This window comes from Thunnus thynnus, chromosome 21 (genome assembly GCF_963924715.1).
Source record: "Thunnus thynnus chromosome 21, fThuThy2.1, whole genome shotgun sequence".
NCBI lineage: Eukaryota > Metazoa > Chordata > Actinopteri > Scombriformes > Scombridae > Thunnus > Thunnus thynnus.
This window is the reverse complement of record NC_089537.1, coordinates 8,708,864-8,728,733: the sequence shown is the minus strand read 5'-3', so window position 1 is coordinate 8,728,733 and position 19,870 is coordinate 8,708,864. Positions and strand designations below refer to the sequence as shown.

Sequence of the window (19,870 nt, the reverse complement as noted above, 5' to 3'; positions counted from 1 at the left end):
AATGTTCAACCCCAGTTTTGGAACCAGCTTTTATTTCCAACGCCGTCAGTCCGGCCTGCCTGAACCCTCCCTGGCCGTGAGAATTAATGACGCGGCACGTAACCAGCCGTCCCGTCCATAAATCAAGAGGAAATTAGAGGGACAGTCCTGCTACGAGCCAGGACGCTCCTCTCTCTGTCTCCCTGGTTGGCCGATTTATCATTTGGGCTGCGCATTAATAAACACCAATCCCATGAGGCTTTGTAGTGGTGGGACGCCGGCCCTCTCCTCAGCAGTACCCCTCTTCTCCTAATTCACCACAAGTGGAGGCTGTCCCTCACACTCATGTGGATTCCACTTGTTAAAAAAGTGTCAGGTGTGTCAGATTTTGGATGTAGAAGGTTTTATTTTGCTCAATCCAGGAGGATAAAGGACATTTTTTTTTTGCAAAGGGATTAGACATATGATTCAAGCTGAATGAAACGGTGAAGCAGACATGTCAAGGAACGTCACATGACAGTGGACTGAATTGTATTTAGTGATTGTGTACGCTCAGGGATTTGTATGTGTGTACACCCTCCTCACGAAGACATGAAGAAAAAAAAAAAAGACAGATTTTCCATACAATGACAATGTAAAGGGGGTGTTGCTCTCCATACAGCTTCATGCTGTAGTCGAAACTCAGGCCTACGTATGCCAGAACACCACCGCTGCTGCCACAGAGGCACACACACACACATTCACATCCACACACTCTGATTACCATGTGAATGGAGCGTTCTGTAATCGTTGGATGTGTCAAACGAGAGATGGAGCATTTACGTTTGGGAGATGGATGGATTGTGGGGGACGTAAATATAGAGGGGGGTTATCGGGGCTGCGTAAGCTGGTTTTGTCTGCCTTTATAAAATAACTCAAAATGTTTTATTTCCAAGTCTTGAGTCACAAAGTCATTGTGTCAGTTCACGCACAAAGCGCGACATCCCCTCGGTGCTTTTTTCCCCTCCTTCCATCTCCCTCTGTTTTTCTCTGTCTTGTTTGTGACATCTCCATGTGAAAAGACAACAAAAGTCATGTTTTAATCTCTACCCGTGGCTCATTGTATGTGCAGAGAGAATGGTTGTGCCGTTTCCGCCTTTTACCTTTTCAAACCCCCTTTTAGTATTTCCAGTCAACACTGATTGCATTTGAATAACGAGTCAAATTGGACTTGATTAAATATTACCATACACAGTCAGAGCATTTCTCCAACATAAAAGGCATGTTTTCTCATGGATGAAATGCAAGCAGTGCATCAAGTGACAGCTGAACACTCATTCAGATGAGCCTTTTGTCTGATGATTGACAAAAATGTCATCTGTTAGGGTTAGATTAGGTTAGGGTTTGGATGAAGTCAAACAGGAAAAGTGTATAAACCCGCAAATGCTCTCTTTTGATCTGTAACACATTTTTAGGAATTTAACAGACGCTCTTCTCCAAAAAAAAGCCTGAAACGAGGGAGCAGATAACGCTTCATTTACAGCTTTATCAGACATTTAAACGTTGCGTTTTCACTTGTTCTCTCCTTGTACCTTACTCTTAAATAAAATCTCCTCTTCCCTTTATCCCGCAGGCTCTCGTTTCCCGAGCCCGAGGCTGCCATCACGGCCCAGCAGGAAGCGCCCCCTGCCCATCTCGCCCCTCTCTGAGCACAGCTTTGACCTGCAGACCATGATTCGCAACTCGCCCAACTCTCTCGTCACCATGCTCAACAACTCTCGCTCCAGCTCATCCACCAGCGGCTCCTACGGTCACCTCTCTGCCGGAGCCATCAGGTAGCTGAATGTGATTTGGAAATGATCCTGCATGTATTATTCTTAAAGCTCCCAGTTCACGTGGTTATATATCTCAATGATTAGGTGCTTATGCTAAATTATTCTGCACTATACCTCCTAGATATGCTATATGATTTTCCTTGTCTATTCAGATACTGCTTCTGCTACAATAACTATGTGTTTTATTGAATTTATTACAGACATAACCGTAAAAATATCTAATTTAACTTTGTAAGAGGTTAATTTACTCTTAGATATAAAGGTTTCCAGTCAGGATAGAAAACTGATGCTGACTGTCCCTTCCTGCATTTAAGACTATTTTTTAAAACCCTTATTTATTGTAATAAAGGGGCATTCCACTGATTTCACACATGAAGTTAAGTTTTCTCCCTGCAAAAATGACTATACAGCCCTTTCTGTTGCTGTTGAGGGAGTTTTCCAAAGACATAATGTCATCATGGGGTATCTAGGATTGGGCTTGAAACAACATTACAAACTGGAGGAGGTGTGGGCTTTGAGGAAGTAGGGGGGGAGGTCTAATGACAGATGTTATCAAGTGGCATTATGGAAATTGTAGGATCCAGTGTTTTTGGGGCTTGACCCATAATTGAGACAAAATCAGGAGAAAACTGAAAATCTATTGTCTATTGTGAGTCCTCGAATTTCATGTAAGTGCAATAAAAATGCTGAATGGCCCCTTTAAAGTTATGAAAATAACTTTTATCCTGTCAGGATGTCTTACAGAAGCTGTGATTGACTGTTTCTTTCAAGGTGGCCATTCAGGGACTAACATGCCAATAATGAATCAAACAGCAGGCTCTCCCAAAGCGATGAAGTTCTAACTCATTTGTCTAATATCATTGATTGGTATTTTTCATACAGCACTCTTGCAATACAAAACCTGTGTGTCCTCCCTCAATATTAGCATGATACCCCCTAGTTACGTTGCAGTTTTTTGCATGTGTGTCTGAGAGTAAAGGGGAAAGGAAGTGTGTGGTGGAGTGAATAAGTGTCTGTGTGTGTATCGTCCATGTCAAACCCCCATGTGGGTGACGATCTCCCAGCCAGCCAGTCAGCCTGCCTCCCCGGCGGCTCGTGTCAGTCATCTAGTACACCTCATGGAAACATCACATACATCACGCCCCGGTACCGGAGGCGAGCGAAGGGAAGCAAAAGAAAAGAAGAGAGGGAAGGGAAAAGGAAAGATCCATCGCCCCACCCACAGCCATTGATCAGCGATCTGTAAGAAGAGCCTGATCAATCACACTGTGCGCTCAGCCACTGTCCTAGTGACAGGACCCAAATAGCCAGAGCCAACAGACTGATGAGTGATATGACAAGCGGATGGGCCCCCAAATGTGTCTCGGTCCATTGATTTCCACTCGGCTCGTAATAAGATCAGCAGACATATGGGTCGCGGGGAGAGCGAAGCGTCAGAGCTCAGGATGAATGGAGGCCGCTGCTGTCGAGCCACACAGATCTGTGTTTATCTGGTGGTTCACCTGTGGTTATTGGAGACCCCAGAGGAGGTTTGGTGGCTTCTGAGATTTTTACTTTACACCACAGGGTCAACAAAGTTAACTCACGTTAAAGGAAAATAAACTACAGGAGGAAACAACTCAGTAACAGGGACATAATTCTGCTCTATTTACAAGGCTATATGATACACTCCGAATTATTTATCAACTGTATCATTTGCCCAGTGGAAGAATGACATATTGTTTTACACAGACCACATGATAATTCACAGTGTGTTAACAAGCTGAACATTCATTGGCAAGGATTTGCCGCCAGCCCTGTGGTTCCAGCATTACCACACCATCTCCTGTCAGATTGTCCTCAGGGATGAGGAGCTATCCAGAACAATCCATTTATTCACTGTGTTTCTCCTCTTTTGCCTCATTGCCTTTGCAACTGATGTTTTAGCACAAAGTTATAATGTCATTATTCATATCTCACCCAAAACAACCTGTTTTCATCTCTTTTCAGCCCAGCGTTAAGCTTCGCCTATCCTCCAACCCCGGTGGCTTTGCACGTGCACCAGCAGCTGATTGGCCGCCAACCAGGCATTGTGGGCTCTGCCTTTGGCCACAGTCCGCCATTGATCCACCCGACGCCGGCCTTCGCCACCCAGAGGCCCGTACCTGGCATCCCCCCCTCTGGGCTTAGCGCCAGTGAGCGCTCAGCCGTCTCCAACGACTCCTCACAGGTGAGAGCGGCGGCAGGCGCCTGTGCGATTCATCATCGCAGGTAATAGATAGCAGCGTCGCATGCCAGCCACATCTCCGCGAAATGTAGCGAGCTAACATGGTACAGGCAGGACCCCCCCTCCGAGCACTCATCTCCTGGGAGTTTCCTCCTACTTGTTTTGTCTCTTGTTTTTAGACTGCCGAGCACGGCCCAGAACGTGCCTGCAGCAAACAACAAGGGGCTTGTTAGCATAGAATCCCACTGCTGACTCCATTAATCACTAGAGAGAGAACAAGGATATAGAGTGGGAATATTGACATGGATGGATGGATCCAAAGGGACTTTTTCTCTCCTTCCTAGACCCTTACTGTATGTGCGGGCCCGCATTTGAAGTAAATATTCAATGTTTATTACCAGTCCTTCCTGCTGTTTCCCATCACTTGAATTTTGTGTTATTGGGAATGAGGCTTCATTCAAATTTAGCACACCAAAATTGCCTTTTCCTTCTCTTGAATAAACAGAATATTGCTTTGGGGCCACAGCTGAATCTCATATGTTTCAGCAAAGATAGCAAGACAAATGTGTTACATGTTGCAAAAACCGAGAGGATTGCTACAATTCTTAAGTGTCCTGTAAAAAACTAACAGCATTTTGGAAGTAAACGTTTTCCTGAAGCGACCAGGAAAAACCAAAGGAAGCCTGTCTCCTCTTCCAGAAGTTTAAAATCCACTACTTCTTTTTTCTATTCTGGCGAGCTGGTATGTAACAAGAATTCCCCTAAGGGCAAATTTAAGCCAGGGCCAAAGTCAGGTCATCCATTGGTTCAGCAAATGGTTCATTGAAATGGTTCATGGGTTTGTTTTAATTGCAATGATTAGGGTAGCTAATGTGATACACTGAATTGCATAGTTTTTCATTTGCACAGTTAAAGCTGGGACTAAGGGTACGGAAATCATTACAGTTCAACCATAGTTGTTTTTGCTGGTTGATTAAGTAAATGATTAATTAACTTATAAGGATCACATGCATTTTTAATAATACTGTAAAGGATAACAAAAGAAATATAAAAAAACTTAATTGTCTACATAGTCAACGCCATGCCAGGAGAAGCTGAAAAGGATGAAATTGAAGTTGGGAGTTTTTTCAAATATTTCCTGTTTCCACAGATCAAACCAACAAGTGAATCTGCAGTGAGCAGCACAGGAGACCCGATGCACCACAAACGCTCCAAAATGAAACCAGAGGAAGAGTTGCCGAGCCCGGGCGCAGTGAGTGTCCAGGTATCTACAGTAGATTTATTAACAGATATCAAAAACTTTACTCAGTTACTGACTGTGTAGAATAGGAGCCTGTTTAGTTATGAGGCAAACGCCCATTTGGCAAAATTAATACACTCAACACCGGTTGTTAAATCCCAGAATCCACTAGCAGGTTTTTATTTTTAGATTTTTCCACTAGAATAGGAAACACATATAATGGCTGGTGGTCACCTGCCAGAGTTGCTGCAGCAATAAACAAGCTCACCAGCCACAGTCTGTATTTACCTGTATATGGCTGTTTGTTGGTGTTAGTTTCCCACCCAGCTCTTATTACTTACAGTTTCCGAAGCAAACAATCCATTGATCTTTGGGACACTACGAGGAAATTGTTTTTGTTTAATCAAAAATTTAAGTGGCTGGAAAAATGAAAGTGAAATACAGTAGGCAGACGGTGTGTTTGCGTCTGCAGGAAAAACCTTATTAGAGTCGATACTCAGCTGTTCCTCCGTCAGGCAGCAGCAGATACAGCCTGAGGTGTGTGTGTGGTGGAAGCCCGGGCTCTCCTGCGTTAGCCCGCACCCGCCCTGCTCTACTCAGCCACCTAACTGTGACAGTGAAATATGTCTAGGCTAATAGAGCAACCTACAGCAGGAAGAGGGGGTTAGATTCCTTAAATACTCGCCCCGGTCCTGTCGTATAACAACCCCCAAATACAGAGCGGGGCTTTCAACGCTACATTTCCGCTCTCCAGACTTCTTTCCCAGGCAGCCATAGAAGGCCAGATTCACAGGGGCTCAGTGGCTGAGACCTGTTACCAAATCAATTATGGCTGTGCCTTTCATGTGAACCAGCAGGGCTGTGAAACAGTATTTATATGACAGGTTTAGATGGTGTTACGGAATCCTTTCTAGTGTTTTATCTGGATCCTCATATAAGGTCACATCATGCATTTTATATTCATGACATTGTTTTGCCTGGTGTTTTGCTTTGTGTACAAGAACTGTCCCCTTGTTGTTTTTTTAGGATCACCCTGATGGGATGACGCTGGTGAAAGAGGAAGGAGACAAGGATGAGAGCAAACAGGAGCCAGAGGTGGTTTATGAGACAAACTGCCACTGGGAGAACTGTTGCCGCGAGTTTGACACACAGGAGCAGCTAGTGCAAGTGAGTATTTAGTAGCACAAAAACATACAAATACTATTAAAAAAAACAAGCTGCTTTACTAATGTCCAACTCCAGCAGAGACTTGATTGCCCATGTAAAGTTGCACCAGGCATTTACCACATGTTGGCAGCTCCAAATGACAGCTGCAAAATTTCAATATCCAGAAATCCTGTAATGGTGTGTCAGTAAATTGGGCACATTATGTTCATTTTTACGATTTAGAAAGTCTTTGAGATGCTTTATATAACGGGTAACAAAGGAGCAAGAAAGGCAAAAAAAAAATCTGCTTTCACTGTGTAGCAGATAGTTTGCTCTTTCACTCTTAGGTGAAACATGTGTGGGCAGACTCAGGTTGCACTCCAAGAGCAGATTTTCATGTAGGCAAACAGGGAGATTCAACAGTGTGTGTTTACAAGAAGCAAACAGAGGATCTTCTGCATTGCAGCCCACAGTGGTTTGAAATAGACGGGGTAAATTCTTCCATAAAAAATATTTGCAGCTCAGAAAACACAAACAGAAACCACTATGCCTTTTGCTTTGTATACTGTGATTGTTTCAGTAGTTAATGTCCTCGAGCTCAGTGGATCCCAGCAAAAACTACAGAAGCTGTACTATTTTGGACAATGCCTCCTATCAGCCCACAGCCTGCCTGCGCGTTATGTGCAGCAGCAGTCTATAGTAAAGTCAGAACTGCAGCCATTGACTGATACTGCTGCTGGATTCCTGATTGGATCCAGAGACGGTGGTAATGGGCTCAAAAGCTGGAGAGCACATCTCACAGCTGAACGGTGCTAACTGATTTGGTGGGTTAAGCCTCCCAGAGTCAGGATGTGAGCTTTGTGTACTACACTGGACCAGCCCTCCTCCCGTCTGTTATCAGAACTCTCACACAGCCCGGGAGATGGATGGCTCTCATCGTGTTGCGCCTGAGGGCTCACTGTTAAACTAAATATTAATGACATTATGGTTGTGTCGCCCCGACTACGGCTACTTACACTGACGCTATTAGCTCTGCTGCTCTCACGCGGCCTGTGAACTGCACAGCCGAGAAAGCAGACTGAAGTTGGAGAAGTGGTGAAAATACACCAATATGATGCTGTAAACAAGGGACGCCAGAGTGTACACACACACACACACACATGCACACACATGTGCACGTGAAATACACATCACCACACATCTGATAGAAAGATCCTCAGCTCTCCACAGCTGTCTATTTGCCGTCTTGACATTGCAATCCTTAGCTGCGGTGGTAACCCCTATCTATAATTGATATCCTCAGCGCGGAATGGGCTGCCTCCCGTGTTTGAAGGGCTCGGCTCAAAGGTTGAGGATCTTGACAACTTCTTGCCCCTGTTTCAGGGGCGGGATGAGTTAAGGTGGTAGGAGAGGGGGGGGGGGGAGGATGGCTTCTTAATAGAGGAAAAGCTTGCTCACATCCTCCCCCTACTGTAGTCACACCAGGTGGCCGTCTGAACAAAGCAACGTCCTCTCATTCCTCCACTTATACTATCCAAACTAACCTTGCCAAGCTGCACCTATTATCAGATTGCCGTGTAGACAGACACCAACAAAATCCTTATTAGTTTTCCATTTTTTCCGTCTTGGAATTGTTTTTTTTTTTTTTTTTCTTTTTCTGGCATTTGACTTTCTGATATTGCATTTTATTTCTCATTTTCTATGCACATGCAGATATGCAGAGAGATGCCAATAAAAGTCTTCGCCTACAGAATCCCTGCCCTCTAATTCAGCAGAGCGGACGAGAAAATGCTCTTATCTCTCCGCACCCCCACCCCCCTCAGTAATAGGATAAGTACAGTATTTGGACCACAGTGGCTCTCCTCACACACTCCGAGGGGGCGGGGGGAGGTGGGGTTGGTGGGGGATTTCCATATAACCAAACAATGGAGCGTCCCTTCCCCCGTACTTGTCTTCTGAAATGGCTTTGGGGAGAAAACATGATGAGAAAAAAATACCAGTTTCTCCTTGGTTGTACCCGTTTTAACCATCGGCTTATGAAAGTTTATTCATTCATATAGCAAAACAGTTGATCACATGGATTCATATTTGGCAACGGCAGTCATAGCATGTTCAAAAATTTCACTGCTGCGTCGACAATCTACGTCATGAATTAAATGGCTTTATGAAGTATTAAAAGTAACGGCTGCACTGATTCAAATATCCCTTTTTCCTTTGTGGTTGGCCTAATTTTAGAATTAAGCCTTCACACCACCCTCATCGCTTTCCACCTTGTTCAAAAGCACTCCTGCCACGCTCTTGATGCATATTTTTACACTCTCAAACATGCTCTCACCATGACATGCCACAGCGTTCCTTTATCATCTGCGTTTAAGCGCTCTTGGTGCAGGCGATAAGATAAACATCAGATCTATGCAATTTAGCTCACTTATCTGGCCTACCCAGTCAGCAAAAGCGAGGCGGGTGTCAATTTTAGTTTGCTGTATTTATTTCATTTATTACATTTCAACTTCTACCTCTCCATCTCCCTCTCCGCTCGGCTCGACATTCTTTCGCTTCCCCCATTTTTGGGCATAAACCCTCTCCCTCTCTCATTTTCTCTTTCATTTTCTCTCCCTCCCCTCTTTCCCCTCGGAGGGAGTACTTTTAAAGATAAGGCCTGGTGGCTTCTTTAATGTCTCTCTTGAAGTGGGCTTTTTTTTCACTCGGGTTTGTCGCCAGAGATGCCAACCCCACACTCCCGTAACTCCTTAATGTGGCCCTGCTCAACAATCTTTTATTATTTCTCATTGATCTATTACTGATACTTCACCGCTGAGAAATCTACAAGGCAGCTATGCATTTTCACTGCCCTTGTATGAGGAAAAAAAACAAGCGTAAGCCATATTGTATTTAGTAAAAGGAAGGCGGTGTTATAAGTTATTTGATATGGGGGGAAAAAGTCGTCTGATTCTGAGGTTTTGACAAAATACACAGCAATTTGTTTGAACGTGAATCAGCATGAAAGTTGTTTTTGATATGCTGAAATTAATTAGTGTGATAAAATGACTGTCAGTATCATTTTATAGTTTATAGCTTTCATAGTTTATTTATCTAAAGGTTCAACTTTGACCTCTGAAAACAAATTTGTGATCTTGTGTGTTTATAACCCTCAACGGTTGAAGCATTTCTGGCTTGTAAACTTGGAAAGTCTGTTCTGTCATAGCAGGCCTGCTAGTAACAGATGGGGAGGGTGCTGTAGACTGGGATTGGGTTGGTGGTCTGTATGTGTGTGTTCTCACAGCTCATCAGGCCTTTCCTACCCTCCGCAGTTACTATTCTGTTCCAGGTCATCTGCATAGGTGGCGCTGTGATGTCCTTGTTCTTAGATGTGGAGCCGGCTCTCCCTGTGTGCAGCCTTGTTGAGGCGGCTGCTGTTCGCTTCCCCGGTGTTAAAGGGAGATAAACTCGGGCGCAGTCTGAAGGCAGCCCCCCTTTCTGGCTGCTGGCGCAGGCCTTTAATTGGTAAAATGCAGATTTTTTTTGATCAGGAGAAGGATTAGGCCCCTTATCTGTCTAGAGTATCTTACTCTAAGATGAAAAGACTGTGCTGAATTACACATGCCAATTCTAGCTCCCTGCCCCCTGCTCGCTCACTCACTTACTCTCCTCTTCCCTCCTTCCCTCCCTCACTCAATCTTTCCCCCTTTTACTTCCTCCCTCCCTCCTTCCCTCCCTTCTTTGCCTTTTTCATGCTCTTTTTTCCCCTTCACACAAAGCACTTCAGCAACTGACATCACAAAAGAGCATATGATTTATTAGGCGGTGTTTGATAAAGCTAAACGGTGTTGCGGGTCCCACGGCTTAGTGAAATTGCCTTGTAAACAGGCCCTCTTTTCATGCACGCTTGCATTCTAATGCATGAGGTTTGTGTCCCAGAGAGAGTTTGATAAGGAGACATGGAGATGGATACTGAAGTGGGCAAATGCTGGGGAAAAATGATAGGATTCTGTGTATTACAGTAATGCGTGGGTTTGAGCGTTGGCATGAAGGGACAGAAAATAATTTGAAATCAGAGGCTTTCGTTTTCTAGAAAACATAAAAACACCAATCCAAGTGTAAAATTGTTTTTGTGTTTTAGTGCTTTATATGTTTAGTTGTTTTTGCCATCAACCCAAGCAGCAGGGGTCTGGACCAAGAAAAACAGCATCTGTGTATATACAGTATGTGTGTCTGTGTGTGTGCACCTCTCATACGTCACAGATGGCTTCAGTGTCCCCTGTGTCCGTGCGCCTGGCGCTCCCTGTCGTGCGACTCCCTCCTAAATCCATCTTGGTGGCGTTTTTACAGTTGTTGGCCGATAAGCTGGCAGGGGGAAGATGAATAACCTGCCGCACCGCCGCTATCAGCACCTGTTTGTCGATTTAGCCGGCCAACGGGGCCTGTCTGCTCAGCATGGAGATTATTGATTCAATAAGAATTGCCATTAGATCATGCCATTAGGTTTCTCGGCGGCCCCTCTCCCCGTGGTGTCTGTCCCCCTCTCTGTCAGCTCAGAGGCTCATGCATCACACCCGTCAACGACCTCCTTCATTTGTACAAATACGGCGCGAGTGTGTATCTGTGTGTGTGTGTGTGTGTGGGTACGTGCGCGCGCATACACTCGTGTTGTGCCAGCCACCAGCGTGATCCAACACCACAGCGCTCTCCCATCGCTCTCCGCCAGGAGATATTGAACGCTGCTCACAACAGACCGATCGCTTGCCACAGGGATTCCCTCACAGAGAGGAAGAAAAGGAGAAGACGAGTCAGGTTTTTCTGAGGCTCTGACCGAGGTGGGGAGGAGATCAATCTTGGGGAAACTTCACTAACATCTGTGGTCATCCAGTCCCCAATCATTTTCCATGGAATTAGTCTTGTTTTGTCACTTTAAAATGGAAAAATTTCAAGTGAGAATAATGGAGGTCCTTTGCTTATATATTAGTGTCAATTTTACTCGCACCCTCCTCTTGCTGCGCTGACTCGTGAGTGCAGTTTCGCTGCAGTTAGAAGAGGTTTAGGGTCAAAACGTCTTGAGGAAAGATTAAGAATAGGGTAGTTAGGTTTCTAGTGGATGCCATAGTCATGGCTGTGTATGGGGGTCATGATCTGGCCGAGGGGCGGGCATTGGAAAGTACAAAGATGCCATTGTCAGGGCAGTGACAGGCCAAGAGGGGATCTGACCCTGGATACTTTTCATTTTCTTTGGTCCTGCATGTTTTATATAGCAACAATCTTGTGAGTAAGTGCTCAAAGAAAGCACATTTCCCCCCAGACATTTAAGAGTGTTCAATGTCAAGTCTCTATTTATCCCCTTCCCTTCTTTCCTCTTCGCATCCGTCCCCCTGCATTTACCCCCAAGGTAAAAAAGACTTCTCCGCTGCTCAGGAATGTAATAATACCGGTTTCTTTTGGTCAGGATATTGTGTCTGTCTCTCTGGGTTTAAATTGCTCTCGGGGAGGCACTTCAGAGGCCACCACACACTGTTGTCTCTGAAAGAGAGCCAGATGTTGACTTCATCCCCAGAGGGTCTACGTCTGTATGTGTTTTTTTTTTTTTCTCCTCACCTCCTTCATTCCTCTGTTAACATCTACCACTTAGGCCGTTTTTATAAGACAGTTAGTGAGGAAAAAAAAGAAAGACAGAGAGAAAAGGAGGAGAGATGGGGATGGAGCAAGAGAAAGGTGGTGCTCACAGATATAATGCTTGGCTGGAGTTGTAAAGCCTTCGCATTTCAGATGCCTTGACTGAACTTTTGATTTTCTCTCCCCATCTCCTCACCTCCCCTTCTTCCTAAGCCTCAGATTGGAAGTTGCCACGGCAGCACAACTGTCAGCACTTGTCACGGAGGGGCGAGGGCCCAATGTGATGCGAAGTGACAGGGTTTTATTTGAAAATCCTGTTCAAATCGGACACTGAGACTCACAAGTCTGCTTTTTTTTTTTTTGCCAGTCTTTTTGCAGATTTCAACAGAGTTAGGGAGACAAAGACAAAAGCTGGAAAGGAAGGAAAGAATTAAGAGACGAAATTAAAGTACCACATGAAAAGAGAAGGAAAACAGGAAAGAAAATGTTATATGTGCTTCTTATGCTGCAGAGCAAAAACTTCCTCAAGCTGAGCAACAAATTAATTCAAGGCGAAATAACACGGCACTTACTGCAGCTCTTCCTTAATTCTCGTTTAAAGACGCAGCAACTGTTTATAATAATACAAGAATTGCTATGATTCAACTCCTCTCATCTTCTTTTCTAGCACATCAACAATGACCACATCCACGGGGAGAAGAAGGAGTTCGTATGTCGGTGGGAGGAATGCTCTAGAGAGCAGAAGCCCTTCAAGGCACAATACATGCTGGTGGTCCACATGCGCAGGCATACTGGGGAAAAACCACACAAGTGCACAGTAAGGATATTTGTCCACGTTCTGTATCTGCAGATGAAAAGTTTCTTTGTATGTAACCTGCTAACACAAGGGTCAGGTAATAAAATATAAGATGTGTGAGTGATGGCCTCCTCCTCTTCTCTCTCTTCCTGCAGTTTGAAGGCTGTGCCAAGGCCTACTCTCGTCTGGAAAATCTTAAGACTCACTTGCGTTCCCACACAGGAGAGAAACCTTATGTGTGTGAACATGAAGGCTGCAACAAGGCCTTTTCCAATGCCTCAGACCGAGCGAAACATCAGAATCGCACACATTCAAATGAGGTACTGGAAAAGAAAGTTTTCAGACAGCCATGTTTCCTCGACTTGATTGGTGTACATACTGTATGTGACTGCTTTCTCACTGCTCCTCTCTATCATATTATTTCTAGAAACCGTATGTGTGCAAAATCCCGGGCTGCACCAAACGCTACACGGACCCCAGCTCCTTACGCAAACATGTTAAGACAGTGCATGGGCCCGAGGCACACGTCACCAAGAAACAGCGTGGAGATTACCCACGCCCTCCTCCCCAGCCCCGGGAGCCTGGGGGCAACAGTCAGGGCCGGTCTCCAGGCCAACTGCCCCTGGGTGGGTATACGGACCAAAGGGAGTACAACCATGCTACCTCAAAACAGGATGAATGTCTGCAGGTCAAGTCCATCAAGACAGAGAAACCCATGGTAAGACTTCATTTCAGGTTGTATACAACTAAACATTTTAATATTATTTGGATTCATTTAAGTCCTCTCTAATACTTTTACTACCAATTCCTTTTCTTTAATATGACAATTTAAATGCCTAACATGTAGGTTTGTGTGTGAATTAACACTGAACTGGGGGCATGCATATTTAACACCGAAGTCTTCTAATGAGTAAATGTTTTTTTCTATCCAATGCTTCGGCATTTCTCTCCTTCCCTTTCTAAGGACAGTGGGTAATCAGGTGAGATAGGTATCCTTTCGCTTTCTTTCCAAATCTCACTTTTTCCTTTCTTGCTCATTATTTTATTGTCTGTCGGACTTTTCTCATCTCCATCACAGCTGCTTGACACTTTCACCCCAAATGTGCCAGATTTGTTCTCATTGTACATTTACCTCATCACTCATATTCATAAAAAGTTTATTCTTTATATTTCATTGTACAACACTTTGAAAAGTGGCAATGATATTTACCAAAAGTGATACACTTATCTAAACTATGCCCATGCCTTAGGGCAGAACTGAAAAAGTATGCCTGATACTGCCCAGGGTTCCACTGTGCAGCCAAATTCATTCAATAGTAAACAGGGTGAATACTCTCTAAACACTGCGGACACTTCATGCCAAAAAAAGTGATTCTATTATTCCTCAGTGCAACATAGTTCCTAAAATTCAGTAAACAACCTAATTAGGCACTAGCTGGTCTCACAAGAGGCCTTTATCCTATTTGCCTATCCTCTGAAAACAACCCAAAACATGATTTTCTCTTCTGAAGCGTTTTTTGTGTGTCCCAACTGGAGCACAGGGGGGAGGCATTACTTATGCCCCAGTAACGTACTAAACATTGCCTATCAAACGCTGCTTTTTTTTTCTAAAAGAATAAAGCTGGCAGTTGGTTATTTGGTTTGGCAGCTAAAACTGCAATGATTATACATGATAATTATATGAACACATGAATAAAGTGATCTCTCACAATGGTCAAAGTTTTATGAATAATTATCATTGCCTGTTGTTGTAGGAAATGCTCCTGCATTTCATGGTATCATTGTTTGTAGCGTATGACACTGTACACCTGCCCTTGTGTTACCAGGAATAAACGTGATAATCATCTGCTCTCTTATATATATTTTTTCCTCTCCTACCTTCTTCAAATCTCCTGTCTGTCTTTCTTTCCTGGTCTGTGTCTGTCAGACGTCTCAGCCAAGCCCTGGCGGTCAGTCTACATGCAGCAGTGACCAGTCCCCCATCAGCACCTATCCCAGCAGTGGAGTCCAGCTTGCTGTGAGCGCCGGACGCTCGCCAGGGGAGGGGCTGGAGGAGGACGATGAGAAAGAGGAAAATGAAGAGGACGCAGAGGAGGAGTGTGAGGGTGAGCCAGCCCCCATTATGGACTCCACAGTCTCCACGGCAACTGCAGCCATGCTGACCCTGCAGGCGAGGCGAAGTGTTGGCCGCCCCCTGCGCTGGATGGAGCACATCAAGATGGAGAGGCTGAAGCAGGTGAATGGAGCACTGCCCAGGCTGGGGCCCCTGTCCCCAACACCGCCCCCCAAAGTTTCCACACTACCCAACATCCTGGGGAAGGGTAAGCATAACTTTTTATTTTGTTTGAAAACTCTTGAATTTGATGTCTAAATGCATATTCAAACCTTTTCCCAAATGCTCTTAAAATGTTTTACCAACATCTACAATCCGCACAAATTTACAACAGCATGTAGTAGCATTATTTTGATGCACATTCAGTTAAAAAACACCTGTACACTGAATTTACACATCACCACAAATGTGCATACAATTCACACTTGAGAAATGAATTATCCTGAATTCCATCTTGCCAGTTTTGGCTGAAGCATTCAGGCAAAACAAATGCTTAAAATTTACTGTTCCGCTAGAAAATGGTATCATAACCATATCAAGCTGTATATCGTATCAGAGAGAATAGCATGTAACAATGTTTCATGGTCAAGTGCTTCCAGTTGTCTCTGGCAACATCTGTCTGAGCAATCTCTCCCCACTTATACTTAACTTATTTGGCTTTTTCTCTCTCATCCTCCTGTAATCTCACTCTCCACATAATTTCCTTGTTCTCTATCGGTGTTCAAACTTTCTTCATTGCTTTTTCTGTCTGTGTTTCTCCCCAGGATCCTGTCTAGGCAGGCAGTGGGGGGTGTCTGCTCCTCAGCCACCTGCTCATGCTGAGCTGGGTAGCACAGAGCTAACAGTGCTCAATTTGCTCCTAGACCGGCGTGACAGCAGTGGTAGCGCCACCAGCTCAGCCTACCTGAGCAGCAGCCGGCGCTCCTCAGGCATCTCCCCCTGCTTCTCCAGCCGACGCTCCAGCCAGACTTCCCAGAGTGAGGGTATGACGGCAGCAGCCCACCACCGCCGCCTCCACAACCTTAGTTCCACCGACTCTTATGACCCCATCTCCACTGATGCCTCCCGCCGGTCCAGTGAGGCTAGCCAGTATGGAGGTGGGGCAGGAGGATGGGGTGGTGTTATACCCTCAGGTGGGGGCTGTGGAGGTGTGGGAGGAGTAGGCATAGGAGGAGGAGGGGGGTCACGGGGGATGCTCAATTTAACCCCAGCACAGCACTACCACCTGAAAGCCAAGTATGCAGCAGCAACTGGTGGCCCACCGCCCACGCCTCTACCCAACATGGAGCGCATGAGCTTGAAAACTCACATGGCCATGATGGATGAGGGTGGCAGCAACAACTCATTGCCACCTCTAGTCAGGCCACACCGCTGCAGTGAGGGCACCAACGGGTACACCAATGGGTATACGGGACACACAGGTTACAGGAGGAGGGTCCTCTATCCTGGCGAGGGACCAATGAATGGGAACCGGAGGGCCAGTGACCCAGTGCGGACGCAGGCTCCTGACATTTGCGGTTTGCCCCCAGTGCAACGCTTCAACAGTCTTAATAACCTCCACCCCCTTCCACCTCTGTCTCATCATTCTACACCTGAAACTCGCAACTTTAGCCTACAGAACTACACTCGCTCAGAAGGCAACCTGCAGAGAGGCCTGCAGCACTCGCCATACACTCCCAGCATTGCAGAACACGCAGCCTTAGAAGCTCTAGCTATGGAGGATGATGGGGAGGCAGGCCTGTTGCTTGGGGATGAGGACATGCTACCAGATGACCTGGTACAGTATCTCCACTCCCAGGTTCAGACAGATGGTGGCTCCTACATGCACATTGAGGACCAAATAGTTTCTAGCCAAAGGGACACCTCCCATCCATCAATGGAGGCGACTGAGCAGACTTCAGGGCTGAACCTGGTCTTCCGAGGGTCCCACAGCCTCCAGCAGCAGCAGATGCTGGCGAGGAAGAGCCCCAGTAAGCTTCCCATCCAGTGGAATGAAGTGAGCTCCGGAAGTGCTGACAGATCTCCTCAGAGAGAACAGAACCACCAGACACAATGTGGAAGGTGGTCAGGTACAGATCATGGACCCATATCTGAACCTTTTGGCAGGTTTGGAAACATGGTGGTTCAGCAGCAAGTTCCCCTTGATTTCCAGAACAGTTGTGCCCAGGCTAACCAGTCTCAAAGTGCTTGCAGTGTCAACCCTGGGGTGAAGCTAGAGACATCCCCAAACTCTTGCACGGAGATAAGAGTATCTGGTCACAACTCTACAAACACCTTTGGCAGGCCTCACTTCTCCCAGATAATTGATGGGCCTCTTCCGCAGGGCTTCAAACAGCAGGCCTCCAGTGGACCTCAAAAACAGAGCCACTTTCAGCAGAACCACAACAGTAGCACCTCTTGCCAGGTTGGAAACAACCTAATCCTAAATAGGGCCTCCATGGACAACGTCCCCAGCCTCTCCCAGGGAACTGGTCTTCATCACAATCGGCAGGTACATGCCCCTCGCCCACCAATCAACAGTTACAGGAACTTGGTCAGGACCCAGCAGTATCTCAATCCTGAGAGCTCCAATGAAATCCAGGCTAGCCTCAATCAGCAACAACAACTACAGAGGAATGGGAACCACTGTTCCCTTGCACATCAGGTATCTGGGCTGAAACTGGAGGCCCCAGACCATGGATACTTAGAGCATGGCTTCAGTGATCGCCTTCCCTTTGAGCCAGCAGATCCCAAGACCTCCTCGTTCTCTGTCCTGGAGGACCAGTGCTTGCTAGACTCCATGGCTGAGTCTGTGGGACAAGATGGTGGCAGTGGCAGTGGGGACCCTGTTGCCCTTCTCTCTCCTGGTTCAGACCAGGTGACCAGCACAGTGGATGGCACTGTGCCTGGTGTATTGGACGATGGGGTAAGTCTGGACTTTGGTGCCATGCTGGAGGATGGCTATGACCAGGGTAGCCTGGTCTCAGGGGTGTTGAGTCCCTCCATCTTCCAGGGTCTTTCCAGGACCTCATCACGGCTGACAACCCCAAGAGCATCTGCGAACTTCCACAGTGTGGCCCCTGGTTTAAACAACATGGCCATTGGCGACATGAGCTCTCTCCTCACCACCCTTGCTGAGGAGAGCAAGTTCCTGGCTATCATGCAGTAGCTACTCTCTCTCTCTGCTTTCTCCTCCCTTAGGAAAGATGGAATAAAGGAAGAGAAAAACTATGGTGTATGTGAAGATTAAGACAAAAGTGGCAATTATGAGAACTTTAAAATATAATTAAAGTGTTCTGGCAGTCTTCAGGCAGTTGCCAAACCCATTTATTTTGTAAAAATGACATCCCACACAGAAATGGGATGGGTCAAAAATTATGTATAGATAAATAGTTATATTCCTTTTCTGGAATGAAGGCTATTTTTGAAAGCCCTTCTCTTTGTATTACTATGTGATAGTGAGCAAAAGCTCACTTCTTTAAAACAGTATTCTGTGTATTGTCACTGTTTTTGCTGTACACACTGTTGGTAAAAATGCATGTATTCAAGATGAAACATGAACACTGTCTTTATAAGTACATAGCCCATGTGCCAAGTATCTACCGTTTTGATCCAACAGGTACAAAGACGTCAAATCCATTCTTGTTACAGCAGGTCAGATGGGATTATGGGTCATGTGTCAATTCAACAGGCCCTGATGATAACTTTATATATCATAGGTTTTAATAAGTGGTATATTTACATTTGTTGTCATTTTGTTTGTATGTTACTTTGGTGAATCTGTAAATGTTTCAGTGCTTCTACCAAGTTTTACCAAGTGATGTTTTTTGTCAAGAGAAACTGCGGTATGGTATCGAGTCCAAAAAAATGGATAACGCATCCAAGTCTTAAAGGTATCATAGATAGTTGTCTACTTGATATCTAAATGGCTTGAGTTAGTTAGTCTGGTAAGGTACTCAAGTGTATATAACAGTGTTTTTATATTCTGTTTGTGATAATCTGATTTTTGACGTTGGATTGCACGGTTGTTTGGAGCTGATGTGAAAATGGACATTTTCTCCTCGATGATCAAAGGTCCCATTTGGTGCTTTATGTATGCTTACATGAATAGATATGAGTACTTCATGTTTTAAATCTGTCTTAATGACCAACAGTGGTCCACAGCACATGAATTCCCCTCTCATGATGATAAATACTGTAAAGTGATGTGTTTTGTTTTTATAGGAAATCATCCGTATTGTTTTCTCCAAAGCTCTTAAATTCAGAATGTGTACTGCCATCAAGTATTGCAGTGACTTTGTCAACAGTGTTAGTATGCCTTGCAGTCTTATGTGACTGCGCACAGAATATTAAGTAGTTTACCTTTTATTCAGCGTCAAAGCAATGAGGTACAAATTGTTTTATTGTTCTTTGGTACTTTTGTCATTTTTGTAGCTGTGCATTGATGGTGTTTTGCTTTTTCAAAGAAGTAGAAATGATTTCCTTTGAGAGAAGGAAATTACATTGAGGTATGTGCCTTATACGTATCTGCCTGTCAGTAAAGAGAAAGATCACTGCCAATCTTCCATTGTGAATTATGAAAAAATAAAAAAATAAACATGTAAAGTGTCTTGTGAGACCGGAAAAAGATAAAAATGACAGAACATTTATATAAGAAAAGTGAATATGAGAAAAGTCAAGATTTGCGTAATGCACTCTACTTTTCTTTGATTTTGTTTTGTTTTTTTTAGTTTTCACATTTATTGTGCTTTTATATATGTGTACATACATTACTCTTTCTGTAGGTTTAGCAGAGGAAATGGGGAGTATCCTGGGGCCAATAAAGAATTGACTTTGAAAGCAGGGATTCCCAGGCCCTGGGTAGAGGCCAGACAGATCTGGCTCACAGAGGAGCTTCAAGTGCCCAGCACTGCCCCTCCGCCAGAAGAGCCACTTTGCTCTTTTATAACTGACTACAAATGTTTGTATGGTTTTAATAAAAATGGAAATTATA

The 19,870-nt window shown here is 44.9% G+C and overlaps 1 protein-coding gene across 1 annotated transcript in view; it reads left to right on the top strand.

Annotated features, from left to right (window-relative positions):
* Window positions 1-19,870, top strand: part of gli3 (GLI family zinc finger 3) — a 95,895-nt gene extending 76,025 nt beyond the window's left edge. The window contains exons 7-15 of the mRNA XM_067578755.1: window positions 1,592-1,793; window positions 3,783-4,002; window positions 5,150-5,263; window positions 6,266-6,406; window positions 12,657-12,806; window positions 12,941-13,105; window positions 13,213-13,503; window positions 14,713-15,106; window positions 15,663-19,870. Of these exons, the coding sequence (XP_067434856.1) occupies window positions 1,592-1,793; window positions 3,783-4,002; window positions 5,150-5,263; window positions 6,266-6,406; window positions 12,657-12,806; window positions 12,941-13,105; window positions 13,213-13,503; window positions 14,713-15,106; window positions 15,663-18,046 (4,061 nt within the window). The 3' untranslated portion in view covers window positions 18,047-19,870. The remainder of the gene's footprint in view (window positions 1-1,591; window positions 1,794-3,782; window positions 4,003-5,149; window positions 5,264-6,265; window positions 6,407-12,656; window positions 12,807-12,940; window positions 13,106-13,212; window positions 13,504-14,712; window positions 15,107-15,662) is intronic.